Genomic DNA, 21,845 nt, shown 5'->3' on the forward strand with positions numbered 1-21,845 from the left:
ATCCGAGAACCAAGACCGGTTGGGCCAGTACGGCAGAATGAAAAGGACATGCTGCTCATCCTCCCTGACTTTGCACAGAGTCTGTGCAGTGAGGCTCACTGGAGGAGACATATACTTGCACCTCAAAAGGCACCCATGCTGAGGGGAGCCTCGGACAGGGAGTACCAAAGGGGGCAGTAAGAGAACTTTTGGGAGGCAAACAGGTCTACCTGCGCCTCCCCGAATCTCTCCCAAATCAGCTGGACTACGTGGGGGTGGAGTCCCCACTCCCCACGGAGCGTTACCTGCCGTGAGAGCGCATCCGCTGCTTGGTTGAGGATGCCCGGAAGGTGAGTGGCTCGCAGCGACTTCAACATCTGCTGACTCCAGAGGAGGCGGCGGTGGGCGAGTTGCAACATGCAACGCGAGCGTATGCCACCTTGGTAGTTTATATACGCTACGGTCGCTGTGTTATCAGTCTGGACGAACACATGCTTGCCCTGAATAAACGGCTGAAGCCTCCACAGGGCCAGCAATACCGCCAGCAACTCTAAGCAGTTAATGCTCTGCCAAAGGAGTCGGGGCCTTGTCCAGAGCCCCGAGACTGCCTGCCTGTTGCACATGGAACCCCATCCCGAGTTCGAGGCATCTGTCGTGACCACAACATGCCCACCTCGGGACTTGAGTCTGTAGCCAGTGCTGAAGCGGTCTCATATGCATCAACCCGAGGGGGAGAGCCGCCGCTGAGGATGGCATATGTCCCAGGAGCCTCTGAAATTGTTTCACTGGCACTGCTACCTTCTGCCTGAAGGTCTTCAGGCAGTTCAGCACTGACTGAGCACGTTTGGTCATAAGACGTGCCTTGGGAGTGACCGAGTCCAACTCCATACCGAAAAAAGAGATGCTCTGCACAGGGGAGAGCTTGCTCTTCTCCCAGTTGACCTGAAGCCCTAGTCGGTCAAGGTGCTGAAGCACAAGGTCCCTGTGCGCACACAATAGATCTCGCAAGTGAGCTAGGATTAGCCAGTTGTTGAGATAATTGAGAATGCGAATGCCCTTCTCCCTCAGCGGGGCCAGGGCAGCCTCTGCGACCTTGGTAAAGATGCGAGGGGACAGGGACAGACCGAAGGGGAGGACCTTGTACTGGTATGCTCATCTCTTGAAGGCAAACTGAAGAAAGGGTCTGTGTCAATGAAGGATCGATATGTGAAAGTACGCGTCCTTCAGGTCAATGGCCGCAAACCAATCCTGATGTCGTACTGATGCCAGGATGCGCTTCTGCATTAATATCTTGAACGGAAGCCTGTGTAAGGCTTTGTTCAAAGCACGCAGATCCAAGATTGGGCACGACCCTCCCCCTCTCTTGGTTACGATAAAATAAGGGCTGTAAAAGTCCTTGCGCAACTCGGCTATGGGGACGGGCTCTATTGCTCCCTTCGCCAGAAGGGTGGCAACCTCCACCCGGAGGACAGAGACACCCTCGCCCTGCACCATAGTGGAGAGGATGCCACTGAACCTGGGCAGGCATCTGGCGAACTGGATTGCGTAGCCGAGGCGAATCGTCCTGATGAGCCACAGTGAGGGGCTGGAGAGCGCTAACCAGGCCTCCAGATTCCACGCCAGTGGCACCTAGGGGACGACTGAATTACCGTGCCCGGGCAGGGTGGTTCACGGCAAGGCAGAGCAGGCGCCCCACCTGGAAGACATCCCAGGGGGGATGTGCTGCTCTGCAATCCCGCAACGGTGGCCGGTGAGCGACTACAGAGACCAGCACACTTACCTGTTCGCCGGCTGTCTCTCAAAGGAGAATGAGGAAATGGGAGGTACTCGTGTTCGCTTGATTGACCAGAAAGACTTCCAGCGCCTGGCCGTTGTGATTGCGCTGACCCAGGGAATAAGGAAACTGCTGTTTTACCGACCATGTGGATCTTCTTCTCTGAGGCTGGCATACAGGCTTCGATGGTAAGGGAGCCGGGGTCAGCACCGCAGGGGAACGGCTCTGGCAAGAAGCAGATGGGGCACGGGACTTTGGAGGCCTGAAGGCGGCCGAGTCGCACCGCGGCAAGATGCTTAATCCTTACCATAGAGAACTGATGGGTGAAATCCTTGACGGTGTCGCCAAAAAGCCCCCCTTGGGAGATGGGCGCATTGAGAAAGCGGACTTACTCGGCATCATGCATCTCCGCAAGGTTGAGCCACAGGTGCTGCTCTTGGACCACAAGAGTGGACATCGTCCAGCCCAGGGCGCGTGCCGTAATTTTCTTTACCCTCATGCAGATCTTTCAGCGCCTTGGCCTGGTGGACCTGCAGGATGGCCATGGCGTGCAGGGCAGAAGTGGCTTGACCCGCGGCCTTGTAAGCCTTCGTCATTAATGAGGAAGAGAACTTACAGGCCTTGGAAGGGAGCCTTGGTTGGTCGCGCTAGGTGGCTGCACCCTGCGGGCATAAATGCAGTGCTCTCTACTTGGGGGAGCTCGACATCGAGGGTAGTTAGGATGGACGAGCCTGTGAAGCGTGTACGGGCAGAAAAAGGTGCCTTCCATGAGTTCGTTAGCTCCTCGTGCACTTCCGGGAAGAAAGCGCGGCCGTGAGTCGCGCTCCGAGCCCAGAAACCAATCATCCAGCTGCGGCAGGATGCTCAGGGCAGGGTGGAGGGTTCCACTTCAGCCCGATGTTCGCAGCTGCCTGGGCAAGCACGGCTGCCATCTCAGCGTCCACCTCATCCTGTGCTCTACCACCCGTGGGCGGGAGCTCAGAAGATTTGTCCACTTCCGACAGCAGAAGCCCACCCTCCAATGCTGCGACCGAAACCTCATCCTCGCCGCAAACGACACATTAAATCCGCCCTGAGGCAGACCACCTGTATCGCGTGACAGCTCTTCTGGATAGAACGAGCATTCTGGGGGATGGGAGGTCTTCGGGGGTTGCCTAAACTTAAGCAGTGCTTGCCAACCCGGCCGGCTGAACATCAGCCCAGGATGGAGCGGGTTGGGGAGCAGCCGTGGTGGCTCCTTGCTTCATGAAGAAGGAAGTGAGCCGCAACCACAACGTTCTGATCGGCGTGTTCTCACAATGAGAACATAACCCTTCCACGAAAGCTGCCTCGGCGTACTGGCACCCCAAGCACTCGAGACAGATTTCATGGTTGTCCGGAGGGGAGATATAATGATCCAATAGCGCAAACACGGAAGGACATCTTTAAAAAGAGGCCAAGCATTTGCGCAAGCACTTTTAGAAGGAAATATACTCTTTCTAATATACTCTTTTAGCACCTGCAGGCTCAGGCTGCCGAAGCGCACAGGGGAAATACAGCACTCAACCATGTGAGGGTGACAGATGATATGTGCCGTAAAATCCAGCAGCGTATGTGAAAGGTGAGAGGATGAACACAAACATGCATTCGGCTCCGAAGAAAAAATCTGAATTAGCGGTGCACGCCATCTCCTTTTATACCCGTATGTCCGGGGGCGGAGAGTGGCATGCAAATTCCAATCGCCAATTCTATTTTAAGCAAAGGTGATTGGGGCTCTCAAGATCGAACCCCTAGTGTCACTATATCGACAGTAACAGACAGGGAACACATCTTTTCCATGAGCACTTAACCATTCACTCATTAAATATACGTATATATAGTATTCTTGTTGCACTCTAATCTGTCTTGCACTACTATTCTGATGCTAGTGAAACTGCATAATGCAGCACTTTTCGTACCACTGTCTCCTTAAGATGAATTGCTTATAACGTATTACTCTTTTGGAGGTCGCTTTGGATAAAAGCATCTGCCAAATGAATATATGTAAACATGTCAACTCCGTCATTCCAATTGTGATAATTTCTGTAAGAATTGTGGGCTAAATTTTGGCATTTGAGTTTAGGTTATAGAGGCAGCAGGAAAAAAACTAAATAGCTCCAGAGTACAACACATGGTTAAGATGGAAAAATATTCAATTTTGTCAACTCCATCAGAATTTTCCAACCTGGTCTCATAGTGAAAATGTGACTCTATATACATTTTTGCAGAACTTGTTATACGTGTCTCCAGGTACAATTTCCTGCAGTTTCCAGGAGAAATGAACACTAGAGGCGCTACAAAAACTGTTTTATTCACTTTCACTCAAATCATGACTTTAATGGCTGATTATGACTTTATAAATACTTATTTTTCTCACTATTACTCAGACTCTGCTATTTTATGATATCCACACACTTTTACTCAAACACATCTTTTGAGAAACAGTACATTTTAATGCTTGTATTACAGACTCTACATATACACTATATGGCCAAAGGTTTGTGGACACCCCCTTCTAATTAACAAATTTGGTTACTCCATTAAATCCAGTAAAGAAAAATCTTAATGTTTCTTTATGTAATGGCTTGGGCTTTGTGTGCTTCCAAATTTGTGGCAACTGTTTGGGGATAGCCCTTTTCTGTTCCAGCATGACAATGCCCCTGTGAACAAAGTGAGGTCCATAAAGAAATGGTTTACTGTGTCTAGCATGGAAGAAATTGACTGGCCTGCACAAAACCCAGACCTGAACCCCACTGATCACTTTTGGGGTGAACTGGAACAGCAACTGTAAGTCAGGCCCCATCGACCAACATCAGTTCCTGACCTCACTGATAGCCTTTTGTCTGAATGAGAGCAAATCCCTGCAGCCATGTTACTACATACAGTATAGTGGAACTCCTTCCCAAAAGAGTGGAAGCTGTTATTACAGCAAAGGAGGAAATTGATGCATAAGGTTTTGAAATCAAATGTTCATCAAAAACATATTGTGTCCACAAACTTTTTGCCATATAGTGTATGCACTTATTCCAACATGAATAGCTTGCACAGGAGCTCACCTAAGAGATGGAGGACCACAGTTCAAGTCCAGCCATGAACTCAAGCTGACATATGACATTACAGAGTAATTGAAGCGCCCTTTGAAATTAGGTGATTGCTTCAGAAATGTGCATTTTCATTTAGCTTCTGCATTTTAAAACACTAATGCTTAGATTTAGGCACTGGTAAGGTAAGGGTGTCTTTTTTAACTTCTCATATATACTGTATTTTAAAACACTAATGGTTAAGTTTAGGCGTTGATTTGGTAAGGATGTCTTTTTTAAATGTCTAATTTATATTTTAAAACACTATTGGTTAGGTTCAGGCAAAAGTTTTAGGTTAGGGAGGTATGTTTTTATTTTTTAAATAATCTAATATTCACCTTAAAAACGCCTCTGAATATGACACATTTTACTTGCTGTTGGTGCCCCCAGCTGGACATTTCACTGGAAACCTGCAGCCAAACATGCTATACAGCACGTAAATTTTGAATTTAACAAATGTTGTCATGTTCGCGTAAATTTCATGAGACCAGGCTGGAATTTTCAGAATAGTGTGAAAACAGAAAAAAATTAAAATAATTATAGAATGTATTTAATGACTTATTTATTATTAGATAATTAAGACTATGTGGTCTTGTTGGAAGTATCATATTAAAATTGTATCCATTTTAGTGTGTCTGATGGAGTTGACACAAATGACAGTAAGATGTAAGTTATGAAGTGAATAAATGTAAATTTTTAGGGGGAAAAAAGCGTTTTTATAGAAAAATGTTCCCTTACATTGTTTTGTTAGCTGAGACCTTTGTCTACAAATATATCCATTCATTTTAAACAGTTTTTGTCCCTTATCTGAAGAATCAGTGAATTGTAATGTTTTAGCAGAACACTAGAGAAAGTTCAGATGGAGCATTTGACGGATAGGAATGCATAAGACGTATTTTGTGGGTGTGGAAAGAGCTAGGTCAGTTTGAAATCAAGCTGAATACAGCAAATTGGCTTTCTAAAACACTCCTCGAGCCACCTCTCTAAAATTCTCAGTAGTCAACTGATGCCTGCGTCAGAGTGTGTTGCAGCCAAGGTGTTCTAATATACCCGGAGAGAGCTGTCCATTAACATTTCTCATCATCACTATAATGCTTTGCTGACCCCACAAAGTACACAATTTAAGGTTGCTCATGGCCACTCTGATCACTCGTCAGTGGTAGCAGATATGGAAAAATAGAAGTCCATTTCACACTTTTTTGAGCCCTCCAAAAAACAATCTGTAACTGGTAACAACTATCATACAGTATACTTGCAATTAACTGTATACTGTATAGGCCTACTGCTTGGAGGGAAAAAAAAGCCAGAATAAATGGCTATCAATGAGGAAACATGCTTTTTGGCACCATATGGTATAGTTTTAATGGGGCAATGCTAACTAGCCAATTCCTGACCCCCTGGATTGCACACAATTTATGTTTTTCTTTTTTTTTTTTTTGTCTTTTTTTTTTTTTTGTCTACAGTAACAGCTTTATCATAGACATACTTAAAAGTTTTGTAGAATTCACTAGATTTTTAATTCAGACTTGAAGTTGAAGTTGTTTTCTCTTTTCTTGTTCATAATGTCCGAAATTAGTCACTTTCACTTTTTTTTTTTTTCATTTGAAAATACGATACATTTAGCTATGGCTGTTTTCCTTAAAGAGAAGTTGTAAAATTACCTGAAAGGTTCAGCTTTGATGCTATGTGTGAAGAGAGTCGTAAGATTAATGTTTAGAGCACGTACAAGGTTAGGATGCGTTGACGTGAGATGGAGATGATTCAGTAACTCTGGAATCAAAAAATGTAATCAAATAGGACAGATGGTGAAATTATTCTATTTAGTTGGAGGATATAAAAAATATATATATTTTAGAGACAACTTTAGAGGAAATCTCCTAGTATATGATTCTCCACCACTTAAATATGAAGTCAAATGGTGAGCAGCCACTGGAAATCAACCGCACATTGCCACGGCACTGGACCAAAAAGAAATGGAATGGCAAGAAGCGCTCAGTGTGGAGCTAAACATTTAACGGCACTCACCTCCAACTCATGTTTCAGTCTCCGTCTTTCCACCCATGACTGCACCCAAATGCGCTCGGCCCATTTCTTTTGAGACTCAGTGTTTCAGCAACATCAGTGGAGCGCACCTGCACATCCATGTTTGTTTACATCTGCCATGTGTCTCATAGAACAGGGGCATGCGTTTCACATGAGTTTGTGATTGGATCGACTTGACACCTGGAGTGATCCACAGTCATTTATTGTGTGAAGCAATTAATGTAATTAAATGTGATAACATTTCTAAATGGAACATGGATTCAGATTTCATATGTTTCATATATTCATATTTTTCCCTGTTCAGATAATTTAAAAATGCTTTCCTGCAGTTTGAATGGGCTTATAAAGGCAAGGACAGGAAACATACAATACCTGCCAAAAGTTTACACACGCTTACCAGATTATTATTATTTTTTATTTTATTTATTATTTCTCATGATATTAAAAACATTTTAATTAAGGCTAATCTTTAAAAGGCTAATCATTTGTCAAGTAGGTTTTATTAAGACAAAGGGGAAACAATAACAGATAAAGTACTGAGGTTGTTTCTATATATTGTGTTTTTGAGCAAAACATTAAAAAATTAATGCCTTATGAGTGAAGTCTGTCCATATGTGTGTTTGACCAAATTAAGTATTGTAAGTGCCAGCTCTGCTCTTAAAATGTCTCCTCATACTGACTGTTCCCTTAGGCCAGAGAAATATAGAATAGAATTTTAATGAACTTATGCAAAGGGAGAAGCGCTAGAAATCTTGAAAAAGAATATCACATTCTTCTATGTTTCCATATGCTGAATGTATACACTTCCCCCTCTCCACAGATAGAGAAACGGAAGGTCTCCGGCAACTCCACAGTGTGTGTCTTCATGGTGAACAAGCCATATGCGCTGACCTGCTCAGTTGTGGCCTTCTACTTACCACTCATCCTGATGGTGCTGGCCTACCAGCGCATCTATGTTACGGCTCGAGAACACGCCCGGCAGATCAACATGCTGCAGCGGGCAGGAGGAGCAGGGAACGCAGCCTCGGACAGCGCGGACCACCAACGCAACCACCGTATGCGCACTGAAACCAAGGCAGCCAAGACTCTTTGCATCATTATGGGCTGCTTTTGCCTCTGCTGGGCACCTTTCTTTATCACAAATGTGGTGGATCCTTTCATAGACTACAGTGTTCCTGAGCAGCTGTGGGCAGCTTGCCTCTGGCTGGGATACATTAACTCCATGCTCAACCCCATCCTCTACGCCTTCCTCAACAAGTCCTTCCGTCGTGCCTTCCTCATCATTCTCTGCTGTGGACATAAACGTTACCGTCGACCTTCCATCCTAGGGCCTGGAACGCCCTGCGCGGCTACACAGATCAATGGCTCTACACACGTCCTGAAGTAAGTGATACAAGAATTAAAAAATTTCCTAGTTCTTCTCTTTTCTCTTTTGTGGTTCTGATTGATTCTCTTGAATTGTGCATTGCTACTTGAAACATACAGTATAATTACTGTGAGGCCCTGGGGACATCAGTCTAAGATATAAAGTTGCAAACACAGGAATTACAGTTGCAGTTATGAGAATATCAGGATTCACACAGTCATTGAAAACCTGGAAATATCAGGGAATTTAAAATTTTTGATTTCCAAGCCTGGAAAACTTTTAAAATCTTAAGTCATGGAAAAGCCATGGAAAGTGAACATATGTTTTTATTTTTTTCGAGTTATGCTCAGCATTATGTTTACATACATTTTGGTCAATGTCAGGTGTAATTTTCTTCCTTGGTACCTTTCTAGATAGTTCACCTCCATGACCTAACAACATTTACTCAGAAAAGAGCACACAAATAATCTGTACATTGGAACTAGGGCTGTTATACGGTATATTATGTGAGAGCATAAACCTCAAATTTAGCCATCTCAGTTTCACTGTGATTCTGCTTGAACTATTAAAACTAGTGCTGCACCGATCAGGAAATTTGAGGCCGATACAATCACAGATTTTTTTTACGCTAAGATCGGCCGATACAATACCGTTTTTTATTTTATTTTATTTTTTTTTTTAAGTGCCCTTAGCCACACTTGCATATTCTGCAGTTATGTTTATGCCCCACACTGTAAAATTACATTAATTGTGAACTGCTAACATTTATTTGTATTGAAAACAATTATGAATAGTTCTGTTGTCAATATCAAAGGTCATTGTGACATACTGGCAACCAGTAAAAACCATGAGGGCATCACACACAGCAGAGGTACGTTCAAAAATAAGAAAGTTGTCTATTATTAGCTCCAAAACTGCTCCTGTGTGGAATCATTAGTATTTGTGATTTGTTTACCGCCTTTGGAGTTTTTTTGCAATACAAATCAATAATTATTAAGCAAATGTGTGAAGATGCGGTGCTGTTATTTAAGGTTAAACAGTTATATCTGTTATTAGTGGCATTATGGCCAACATCAGTCTGATTTAAATTGGGATCCTCAATTAAATTGGGAATAGTGCTGAGATGAGTGACTGATGAGATATGGAGAGCACCTGGAGAGCGCGCTTGTTTGATTGACACGGAGAGTGCTTATGTTGAAGGTGGAGAAGCTAATAGCACTCATGATCGTTCAAACAGTCTCAATCACTCCACACATCGCCTGATTGTCATGACTCACGTTACATAACATATACTCAGATTTGTATTTGCATGTTTATTTGTTGTTTAATTCGTTTTTATGCCTGTTTGCAGTCTCTTTATCCTCTCCATGCTCATAGTGCAGCACGTCAGATTACTACCATATTGACTCTAGAAAATGGGCAGCTTAATTTTCATACACGTTATTCTTACACGTTTTAAAACAAACCGGCATATTAATATAAATTACAGTAGGTCTGAAAGTTTAAATTCGTGAATGCTTATAATTGCCACCAACTCACCTTCCAGTGGCCACACTGTATGCTTCAATGTCTGAGCAAGCACTCATTCATTAGAGTAGCTGTGTATGCGTGCTGCAAAAAAGATCGGCCGTGAATCTAGGCACGATCGGCCGATCGCTGATCATGGATTTAAAGAGCACCTATTATGGTTTTTAAATGTGCCTAATTTTGTTTTAAAGGTCTCATACAATAGATTTACATGTATCCAAGGTCAAAAAACACTTTAATTTGCTCATAATTTAAATTGCAGCATTACCTTTTTTTCCCCAGTGTCAAAAACGACTCGTTCAATGATCTGTTCTAAAGGATTAATTCTAAACTCCTCCTTTCAGAGAGCCTACTATGCTCTGATTGGTCAGATGTCCCAGTCTGTTGTGATTGGTCTAACGCTTAGTGTAGTGTTTGAGGGTGGGTCAAAGCTGTTCGTGAGCAGCCAGTGAAGACCAGAGACGGGTTTTTTGTTACCAAATTATGTAGGTTAGTACAGGAAGTAAGTCTGGAATTACTAACGTGCACTGGAATTACTTGTCATGCACTTTGATTTTTGAAACTTTGCAGACTTTTTTACATTCACAAACAGCTATATAACACACTACACGAAAGGTAATATTTGAAAAACCATAATAGGTGCTCTTTAAGACAAAAATCTGCCGATTTAGAATTGGTGGCCGATTAATCGATGCACCCCTAATTAAAACTACTTTTTAATCTGTTTTATGCATTTCCAAACTATTCTAAGAAAAACGTTGATTGAGAAGGTGGATTGTTTTACTTGATCAGAGCTTTTCTGTACAGCAAGATTTTGGTGTTAAAACTGACAAAAATTGGGTCAGTTCCTAAACCTAGTGAGCCACAGGAGGCAGCATTTTAAGTCATCATAGGCATGCTCCCGACGCAAAGGCAATTCCACAAGGTAGGCAGTTTAATTGTCCTCCCTTATATGATATCTTATTTTCATTAAATTCTATGGTAGCATTGTATGTATTCTTCCCTGGGACAATTACTATTTTACCCATAAATGTGTGTGTGTTATGTGTATTTATGTTTATTAGAGTATTGCGTCGTTCCTCTCGCGTCACCTGTATTGAAATCAGTTGCGTCGAGTTCCAAAAAGAGGCGGAAGCTCCAAACTGTTAGCAAAGATATACAGAGCCCTTGACCTAACTCTTCCCCTAACCCCAACTGTGGAAGTGTTGCCCCCTTTTGAAGCTGGCCTAACCCCCTTCTAGAGTTACCCTGCCCCCTTCTGGAAATTCCACCCTAATTTGGAGATCTCTGGATTGCAGCTATCCCTACTTGCTCCCGTGCGCTGCCCGTGAGGAGTGCTATTTGATTGACGCATGGAGTTGCCACCAATGTAGAGCTCTTTTAAGGCTCCATTTCAGTTAGGATGCTGCCATAGAAGACAGCAGGAGACAGCGAGGCAGCTCACTAGGTTTAGGCATGCATTTATGCAGTTCACTTACTGTATAATGTTAAGTTTTTTTTGTTTTTTTTTTGCATCATTATTTTATTATTATTCATAATTATTTATGACAATTTCCCATTCACTCTTTGTCGTTACAATTAAATGGGTCCATTTATTTATTTATTTATTTTTTTTTTTTTTTGCAGTGCCTTTAAGACTCTTATATAAATGCCCTCTTCACATGTGAAAGGAGACAGCACACTTTTACTCATGAGCTGCAAGCTTGCTTTCAGGTCATATATAGTTTTAACTGCCTCATCCTTAAATTACAGCCTTTTGGAAAGCCTGCAATATATTGTGACAAGGTAAGGCAAGAATCTGTGCTGAAATGTGCTGCTGAAACTGTGAAGGATGGACTGAAATAATCAGGGACTTTGTTAAAGTCTCTAATGTTGGGATTAATGTTGGGTTTTGTGGAATTTCTGTTGGGTTTTGTGGAATTTCCTACATTTTACTCTTAGTTCTTAGTTATTCTGGTGTTTAAGAATAATAGTGTATATCTAGCTTTCTCCTTATTACTTAACTGTAACTGGACTAGCAAAGTTTCTGAATATCCAAAAAAACTCTGTTGACATGTAAATGTGGGATGTCGTGTGTTCAAGTGTTCAAGCGTTATCTCAAAAGATCAAGAAGAGTTTGATTTGTCATGATGTAATCACTTTAAATGCTCATTTGGTAATGCAGGATACAGTGTCAGCATTAATAGAACACAACAATTCCCAAATGGCCTTAACCTTACACAACATGGTTGTGATTGTTGGTCATTGCAGCTGAAGTGCTCTGATGGAGGAGATTTGTAGAGGAGAGAGAGATGCTCTTCGCTGTGAGGGGTCTACTGAGGGAATCTCCCTCAGGCTTTAACCACAGCATAGCATGTTATTTTTGATACTGTGAAGATTAAAGATTTAAGCCAGCTGGTTTATTTGAACTCATGAACCCTCAAGGGAAATCTAGAATACATGCCTGTGTCTGTTGTTATTAATGCAACAAGACATGGAGGACAGATGTACAATATGCTGAGCACAAGTGAATGAGGTATACTGTATATAAAAGACATTAATATGATGTAACATTTTTGAAGGGCATTCATATTTGCAGTGTGTGCACATATATTGTACACTTATATTATTGCAAGTGGCAACAACATATTTTTTTTTTTTTTTTTTTTGCCTTTAAATTATGAATATTATTATTGTGCTCTGAAGATTTTAACTTTCCTTTCCAGTTGTAGAAATTACGTTTGTTCCACAAACATTCTGGTGAAAAGATCTCAAATTCTTATGATGCTCATATTCATGCATTTTATAGATGCTCACAATTACAGTATCTTTTATCATATGCTTTGACTGGTCCTCTCTCTAGATCTTTTATTATGAATTGTTGTAATTCAACACTTAAGCCATTCTAAGCCACAATTCAAGACACTAAGCATAAGAAAACTATCAATAAAAAATTTATGTTTTTTTTTTTTTTTTTATAGCTGGAGTTTACCATTGTTTTTATAATAGTGCTTTTATGCATGGCTTGTTGGTGACATTTAGTGGTGGGCCTGCTGGGATGAGGAGACAAACATTCAAAGAGGCCAAATAAAAATATTCTGATGAGGGCACCTCATGTCCACAAATCCTCAGATCAGTGCCTTTCGGCTCTGTTTTCACTGCTAGTGCTTTCAGTTTGTTGCATACTTTTTATATTTAATTTGCTGCAATTTTTGAAGCATAGTCAGTCCTGCAAATAATGAAACGTAGAAGTGAGATTAAAACCTGAGGTGTGCTTTGTCACCAAAAGCATATGGTCCAGATCTGTAGGGCCGAAAGTTTAATTTGAAGCTGCTTGGGTTTTGCGTCTTCCTCACAGTCCTGACTGTTTCTTGTACTCATGGTAATGAGCACACAGTGAATATTGTTGTACTGTTTCTTCTCATCCTAACCATATGATGCCATATGATGATGAAAATTCTTTTAAATTACTTTCTCAAAACAGATCTGTGGATTTTGTTTCCATGGAAACACCAATGGATTACCTCCATTTTGACATTTAGACTGTCTTTGTGTTTGGCCATCTCACGGTACACTTTGGCATGGAGAGGGAGTCATAATGCATTTGTTAATCTATCGTTTAGTTTTTGCATTTTAAAGATGACAAGTAAAATGGAAGCTGTCCCCAGATAAAATAGACATTGATTCTGAGACCAAGTGGACAGAATGTGGTCAGCAGATGTAATACTAAACAATGGTGAAAAACATGATACTAAACACAAAAGAAAAACATAAGAGATTCTGTTTGCATAAAGAAAATGAAGCAATTTGCATAAGGAAAATGAAGCCTATTCTAATGTAAAAAAAAAAAAAAAAAAAAAAATGCATTTGTGAAGTACAGTTGCAAGTATCTACAGTTTTCCTGATCATTTGCTGGCCGGGGTCATGATGATTGCTGCTGGAATGAGCAATCCAAGCAGAGAACAACAACTATTTAAGCGTTAGTTGTGTAAAAAGAATATAATTTAAATTACTGCATTACACTAAGGGAATTAGATTTTATTTTTTTTGGAGGAAAATGTGCTTTAATATCATGAAAAGAATGCCACTTTGTGCAAAAAAGAATTAATTTTTTTTTCTTTAGTTTAGTTTTTCTATGAAATATAACCCAGACATTTCTTTGTGTGATTCTTCCACAACATCAATGTCCAAAAACGTAATTAGCTATTTCCTTTATCTGTGACACATAGTTTGACATAGTAAGAATAATATGTTTTGTCATTGTCCAAAGTCCTGTCTGCTTCAGGTCTCTCCATGACCACTCCAATTAAATGATTCATGGAAATGAGACACACTGCAATGTCAACAGTGTGGGTCTTAGAGGGACAGCAATTACAGAGTGGCATGTCACTGTCATCTGCATGTCACAACATTCATGTCGCAATTTACTGCAAATTTTTTCCTTGACAGTTTAATTCTGTATTCTCAGCCTCGATACCCAAATTAAAGGTGCACATAATTTTTGTTCTGCTTAAAACATTTTATCCCTCAAGAAATAAATAGTTCTATTGACAACTATGTTAAAGTGATGTACTCTCACATACGAATAAGACTTTAGTTACACAAATTTTCTTAATTAAATATTACTTGAAATGCCAAGTTTTGAGCTCATAACTCAAATATCTAAGTTCCTTGAACTTATTATTCTTTAAAAAAATTTAAAAATAATAAAATTCATAGGCTTAAATTAAAGGGGCACATAATTTTTGTTCCACTTAAAGGGGTCATGAATGCTCTTTTTTTAGAGTTTCATTATCTTCCCTGAGGTCAACTGATAATGTTAGTAAAGTTTTTTCCCCCACCAAAACAGTCATAATTTTGTAATATATGATAATTTTCCACCCTGTCTCTGGCCATCTTTCTGAAAAGCTCGACTTCACCATAAATGCCCTCTGTTATGAATGGCTAACAGCGTACAGTCTCTCAAATTCAGCCATTTTTGAAACTCAATCGGAAGAGATTAAACAAGCACCAAAACATTAGTTATACCATAATAATTGTGATCGGGAGCCTGCAAAGACGCAAATGAACGTCATCACAAGCAGATCACTTCTGCGATTTGGTACAATTGTATTCATATCAGCAGCAAACCGTACTGGTGTTCACATGAACCGTACCCCAGACCACCTTTTCAAGCGCACCTGACTTCGGAAAACAGCGTTCACATTATCCAAACGAACCAAACTTTGATGCCAGTCGACCCCGGGTTCGCACCAAAAGTGCTAGTGTGAAAGGACTAAGTTTTGAGTTTTGGAATTTACAGTATGTTTAATAGTAGAATGACCTCTTATATGTCAAAATATCAAGGAAAATTTGATTCCTCATTACATGATGCCTTTAAAACATTTTAACCCTAAAGGAATAAATAATACTTTTGAGAACTATGTTAAAATTATGTACTCTCACATACGAATAATTATATTACTTATGCTTTTGCATAGGGGTGTAACGGTTTACAATACATTGCAGTACAAAAATGTGACGATGCTCTCATCAGAAGTAACATCGCTTCAAAATCACCAAGATTTGACTTGATCCAAGACCTTAACAACTTTTTTTTTCATCCTGACTGAGATGCAGTAGTGCGCTGACATGACGATCCTCTTTTTCTCTCACGAGTATGTTTGGGCTTCATGTGTGTGCGTTACGCATATAATGTGTGCCCACAAGAGTGTGTGAGAGAGGGGTAAGTGGAGTGCGAGGGTTATTCAGAGATATCAGAGATATTTCAGATAATATAGAAACTGTTGTATTGATCACGTGTATCTAGCTTTGATACAGCTAAAGCCTTCGTTGCTAATTCGAAAATGTCATTTTAGAACTAGCAATGAAGGATGCGCTGCTTTTCTGTGTGTGTGTGTGTGTGTGTGTGTGTGTGTGTGAAGGGGGGTGGGGGGTGCTTTCTGCTATAGCTATGTGAGGCTGATTAGGGCAAAATACATTAAAAGTTATTTCGGATAATAGATATTGTTGTATTAATCAAGTCACAGGGGGTGCGGCTCTATTTGTTGGTCGTGACTCAAGCCTCAATGTGTGTTTGTGTGTGTGTGTGCGTGCATGCGTGCATGCGTGCATGCGTGCATGCGTGCGTGCGTGCGTGAGCGTGTGTAAGTGAGGGGGAGACGAGGGAGCATGAGGGCTCTTTTTAACCAAAATTGAAATAAATGTAGGATATTTTAGACATTGTTTGTCGTTCTTAACCAATTAACTTTAACAATTGTCTTTGTTTATATGGTTATTTTGTTGTGGTAGCCTGTAGGGCTCTTTGAAATAACTGAAATAATTTGGTGAAGTGATATGGAACCGTTATGTCATCAAGACCTGGAACTAATTCATAGCCGTGCATTTCCTTGAAAAATAATTGCACACCTTAGAACATGCGTGAACCAATCAGAATCAAGCATTTAACAGACCCATGGTATAATATGATTTAAATGGATAGGCAAGCACTCCCATTAAATATGTATTTTTGAAAAGAATATTTAGATGTAATCAGAGACAGTATTATTTTAGAAACAATACCATATTATTTTAAAATATTTAAAATATATGAAATCAGTGTCAGTGTGAAAGAAGAATGTACTGTATCTAACATAATTTAGTATTTCAGCAAAGCAGAATTATTAGCTAATATTTCCATTTGGTGTCATCATTGCCCTGTTCTGGGCTAATAAAAGGAAAGGAACTGTTTTGCATGTATTTAAAGTAATAATAATAATAATAATAATAAGAAGAAGAAGAAGAAGAAGAAGAAGAAGAAGAAGAAGAAGAAACTTTCAATCTTAACTTTTCTTGATTCAGGCTTAGTTTAAATAATCGTGAAACAAACCGAACTATGAGTTAAGTATCGTGAACCAAATCTTGAGATAAGTGAATCATTACACCCCTACTTTTGAGTGATGCTGCATCCATGCAGATAAGCATAATTAAAGTCAAAGACCACTGTTGTATTGCTTGTTTAGGAAAACAAATACTGTATTTCTACATGTCTTTATTTAACTGAACAAATTTTAAAAGACACAGATTTCCTCAGAATTAAATAATACATAGAGCGAATTGTTGTTCATGAAATTCATATTCATGTTAAAGCATCAGTGTTTCAAATGCATCCGACTATGAGAAGTGGGAAGTGTCCAACTTTTTTTTTCCTTCGCTGATTGCAACCGCCTAATCTTGTCTACATTCAAGACAAGGTGCATCAAACGAGACAAAAAACAACAAATTACTTTTGTTGATTTTCAGCAAACATCACTGTACAGTTCATGCCATATCTATAACTAAAGTGTCACAGCTACAAGCCTTAGATGTACTGTAAAAACTTTAGATACTAATATTTTGTATACAGACATCAAAATGCATTGAACATTGTTAACTAATACTGATACCAGGGTTGCTTCTTTGCATAAATTATTCACTACTAATGTCAATACAATAAGAGATCAATGTAGTCTGCCAGACCTCCATAGTATACAAACTTGCAAGATCAGAGACGCGGGTTGTTCACGCAGCTTGAACAATGAACCTATGTTTCAAACTCTTCAAAGGCCTCTCCACCACAGACGTTGTTGTCTAAGCAAGTCCTACTGGTGAAAACAGGTCCAGATTGGGTTTTGCAAATGACCATGTAGGCTCTTCACTATGTCCTACCAATCTTTGTTTTCCAAGGCCCTTGGAAACCTGCCCGGGACATAAATCGCAACTGTTTCCAAATGGCGGGAATGTCAGCATGTTAATCTGGCTGATAAACATTGGAGTGAAGTATGTAGGGATCTCTGGGGCAGCTGCTTTGGAGAGCCATAGCTCTGCCGCAGACGCTGGACGCATAAATTGTGGGAGAGGCTAATTATTTTGGGAGGATCCAGGTAGATTAACACAGACGACACAGATCTAAACACAGGCCTGCTGTCTTCCGTCTTAATTATTTAGCCTGTTCACCCGCAGTGCAACATGGAGAAGTTATACTCATCTGAGTATTTAAGGTCATCTGGGTTCTGTCTGAATGTGTTCTTATCTTAATGGTTAGAATTAGCAGTGTCAAACATGTATTCAGGTCTTGCCAAGATATGATTAATTTATTCACTGATAAAAGTCATCAGCAATGTAGTGTAAATGGGTCAGTGACGTGGCACATTTTTTGTGTCTGGATCTTTTTTTTATTTTATTTTTATTTTTTTTTATAATCAATTAAAAATGCAATTCATACAGATAATAACCTGAAAACACCACTTCTGTGATAAACATGTTTTTAATTTCTAAATTATAAATAATTTTTAGATTTTTTTTTTGTGGGAGAATAAAGTATACCAGTTCCCATCCTGAGATCTTAATGAAGAAAAATAAGTCTAAAGTTCTTGCAAATAAAGGACTATAAGTAGTTCTGCAGTTTTGTAAAGCAGTAAAGCAGTTTTGTTCATATATTATTATTAATATTTGAAAAGCTTTTGTCTGCCAAATCAAGTCTGTTTTGTTGTCATGTGACAAGAAAAGCATAAAACAGGAAATTGCAATGTAGAGAGGAGTCCTGTAGATCCTCATGACTGCATTCCCTGGTCAGTTATTTAACCATTTTAATGTATATCATGGTCATTTTAGTTCAGGTAGTCAAATAGGAATTTAACTCCATAGAAAACAGCCTAATATTCATAGATCAATACCATTTGTGAAGTCTGCTTTTTACCTGAAATTTTTTTTATATATATATATATATATATATATATATATATATATATATATATATATATATATATATATAATGATTAAGCTGTGTAAACTCATGTGTATTCAAGATGTAAGGAAAATACACAACTTGACAATTTTAGGATGATTAAATCAAACTGTTGCTGAAAATGGCATACTTTTTGTTTAACCAACATGAATAGAAAGATTTCTGAGATATTGACACATAATCTTGGACATCCTTATTTGTCTTTTACCCAAAACATGAACATCATTTGGTGCTGTTAGGATCATGCAACAGTACAGTATACTAACACCCACTTTCTAGAGGACTTCCCCTTAGGGTAGTGACTCTCACCATTTGGTAGATTGTTGAAAATTGTCACAATATTTTCTCTTGGTTACTGTTCTGAATTTCCAAATCCTGCTATTTTGCAAAGATGCACAACAGACATCACATATTGTGATGGATTATAATCTGAGAGCACTGAATATTCTCGCAGTGCAGTTGACTGGGAAAAATAAATAAATAAATTTGTCTGTAAGCATAGGGAGTCATTGCACAGTTTACACTTAAGCTCAGTGTTGCTGTTCAACATCTGTGTTTATTATGAATACATTTGTATACTTAATACTCTAATGTGTTTTGTGACTAATCCGTCTGTCTAATAGGCATCTGCAGCACTTACATTAATAATCAGTAGTAGTGTTGTCAAAAGTACCAGAACTTTGGTACCAAGTCGATACTAAAATAAAAAAAGATATAACTATGCCAGTGATTCTGCAGTAGTACCGATCACTGACTCTATCCCGTACCAGTGCGCAGTATGACTGACACACGACAGCTTTAAAATGCTTAAAGGCTTATTTTGAACGCGTGCTCTGTTACTTCTTGTACACTGAAATGGACAGTTAATCAAATTAAAATTGTGGCATGTAGTAGCATTACTTTAGATTTAGGTCAGTCTTTAATGATCACATACGGACTTCCCAGTTCCTGGTCAATTTAATGCTTGTCTTGTGCACTGGACTATTGTCATGGATTAATGGCCAGGGTTTAGTTTGTTAATCCCAAATTACATTCTCAAATCGAAGTGCAGGTATTCTCCATCTTCAATATGTAGATTTTTTACTTAAAGATGAAGTGTGTAATTTTTTCAATGTTAAAATATTCATCCTTTCCCAATTCAATAGATCTATATGCAAGGCATTCATAGTTTGTTGTCCCTAAAACACTGTGACACTGTGATGATTTTAAAATGGTGCTCTTTTTGTTTGAGCAGTCCAAGTTATGTCTCAACTAATGGTGTGATTTTGGGGCAGGACTACCTGTTTGTTTGAACATTGTTAGATGGGGCAGGGTGGAAAGGTTGGTACTGTAGGAGTGTTTAGTAAACCTGGCATTATTTTTGCAATTATGTTTGGTGACGAGAGTGGTGCAAAAATGACAACATGAAACGTTGAAAGCGTTCTAAACTATTTCTGAGTTAAACATGTAAAACAGGACTTGATTTCATCTTTTGGGAATTGATTGGATTGTAAAAAGTGGGAGTTACATACCAGAATGGAGCTAGGTGGTTGGAGGGGAGGGACTGAAAAACAAGAGGTTTTGGTGATATCAGCTGAAAAATTAAAGTAGTGTCAGAGGCGGTAATGTTTTTAAAATATTACAAATAATTTATTTTTTCTTTGTAATAATGTGTACCAATGAATTATGCATAAGAAGGAATGTGTATTAAGAAAGTAAATAGTGTCCATTTCGATTTCATGCTGACTCCGTTCAAGACCCCAGTCACACAGCTCAGCTATTCACTTAACTTCCACTGTTGTATGTGCTCCCAAATTTGGATCAAGTAAAAAAACAAAAACAAAAAAATTCTGGATCTGATTTTCTGATGAGTTCTTTTTTAATTTGATTATGCTATTTAACTAATTAAACACAAGCAGAAATATTCACTAATTTAGCATTTGCTGCTTGGAAGAATGTGGTTTGTGTCTTACAATGTTTGGGCTGCATATTACAATTAACAGGTGGTCTTTTAAAATAAAACAACAGTAATTTAGAAAAATTAAGAGTTGTGGAAACTTAATAACAGAAATGCTCTAGGGCCCCTGCTCTAACATCAGCACTATATTTGATATATTGGATTCATAATTGTACTGTAAGTATGACTCTCCCGGGACTGTCACGGATACCTGGCTCAAAGAATATGGCAGCTTTTGGGAGAGTCAGCTTATGGAGGTCAGGCAGAGAACTAACAGTAATGTCTGCTACTCTGAAAGGGCTTGTTTGTGTTGGGCTGTGGTCTCTGGCTCTTACAGCATGCCATAAATTATCCCTATTAAAATTTATATGTGAAAGTTATGGTTGGCTTAATGAGGTAGGCCAATCATTTCTGACAGACTGCATCAAAGTTTGTTCCACCGATTGTTTACCTCAACATCTACTCCATAAAGCAACTTGCAGAGATTGTGTAATTGTATAAACACATTATGCACTCATCACATTAAAGGGTTTTGAGAGATGAGGCCACTGATGTGTATTTGAAATCAGATCTAGGAAGGCATGAAACCTAGACATAACACGGGATCCTGTATTTTTTCACGCAGTTTGCTGGGATTCATTTGACATGTCAATCCTTCAAACATCTGATAGGGCACAATGAATATCACAATGAACCAGTCAGCAAATTTCAGTGACTTTTTTAAAATCGGTTTAAAGGCAGTTTTCTTCCTGAAGGATGAGTCTTGTGCTTAGACTGACACCCAATCTTGATGACAAAACTAGAACATTCTCATTATAAACAATGAAGCTGTCTGCACTGCAAGCATGCAACTGCAATGATTATAACGAAAAATTCTAGTTTTGTTTTTCTATGTAAACATGCTAAATGGACATCTTTGACTGTTGCAACACCTCTCAGCATTTGCACCATAAGCGCAGTGTTTAAGACGCCATGTTAAGTAAACTTTAAAAACACGACTTCAGACCCCTGTGTTTATCTCATTCCATTGTGCTGCATCTAGCTGCTTTTGCACACAAGATTGTGTCCTTTGTAAACAGCTTTTAAGGTATGTAGAGAGGAGGAGAGTGATTCCTAAGGGCCTGTGCATGTCCCAAGATCTGAAAGCTTGTGTCTTGATGGGCCAGGAAGATTTGTACTGTGCAAACGTTAGCACAAGAAGTGCATGTGAAGCAGAAGTTAGCTACATAACACCCAGGTGGCATTGCTAAAACTAACAGCAGTTTTACACGTTAGCTGCGCTTGAGCTGCGGTGATATATGGGATTTAGCAAAGTATTGTGTGCATGTCTCTGTGCAAGTATGATGAGTCCTGTCTTAAATGATGGACCTGCGTTTCAT

At 39.6% G+C, this 21,845-nt stretch overlaps 1 protein-coding gene across 1 annotated transcript in view; it reads left to right on the forward strand.

The window, feature by feature from the left end:
• The window catches only part of LOC127417998 (5-hydroxytryptamine receptor 4-like), a 151,873-nt gene that overhangs the window by 105,170 nt on the left and 24,858 nt on the right, over window positions 1–21,845 (forward strand). The window contains exon 6 of the mRNA XM_051658303.1: window positions 7,715–8,277. Coding sequence (XP_051514263.1) covers window positions 7,715–8,277 — 563 coding nt within the window. The remainder of the gene's footprint in view (window positions 1–7,714; window positions 8,278–21,845) is intronic.

Source organism: Myxocyprinus asiaticus, chromosome 27, assembly GCF_019703515.2.
Source record: "Myxocyprinus asiaticus isolate MX2 ecotype Aquarium Trade chromosome 27, UBuf_Myxa_2, whole genome shotgun sequence".
In the NCBI taxonomy this organism is placed as follows: Eukaryota; Metazoa; Chordata; class Actinopteri; order Cypriniformes; family Catostomidae; genus Myxocyprinus; species Myxocyprinus asiaticus.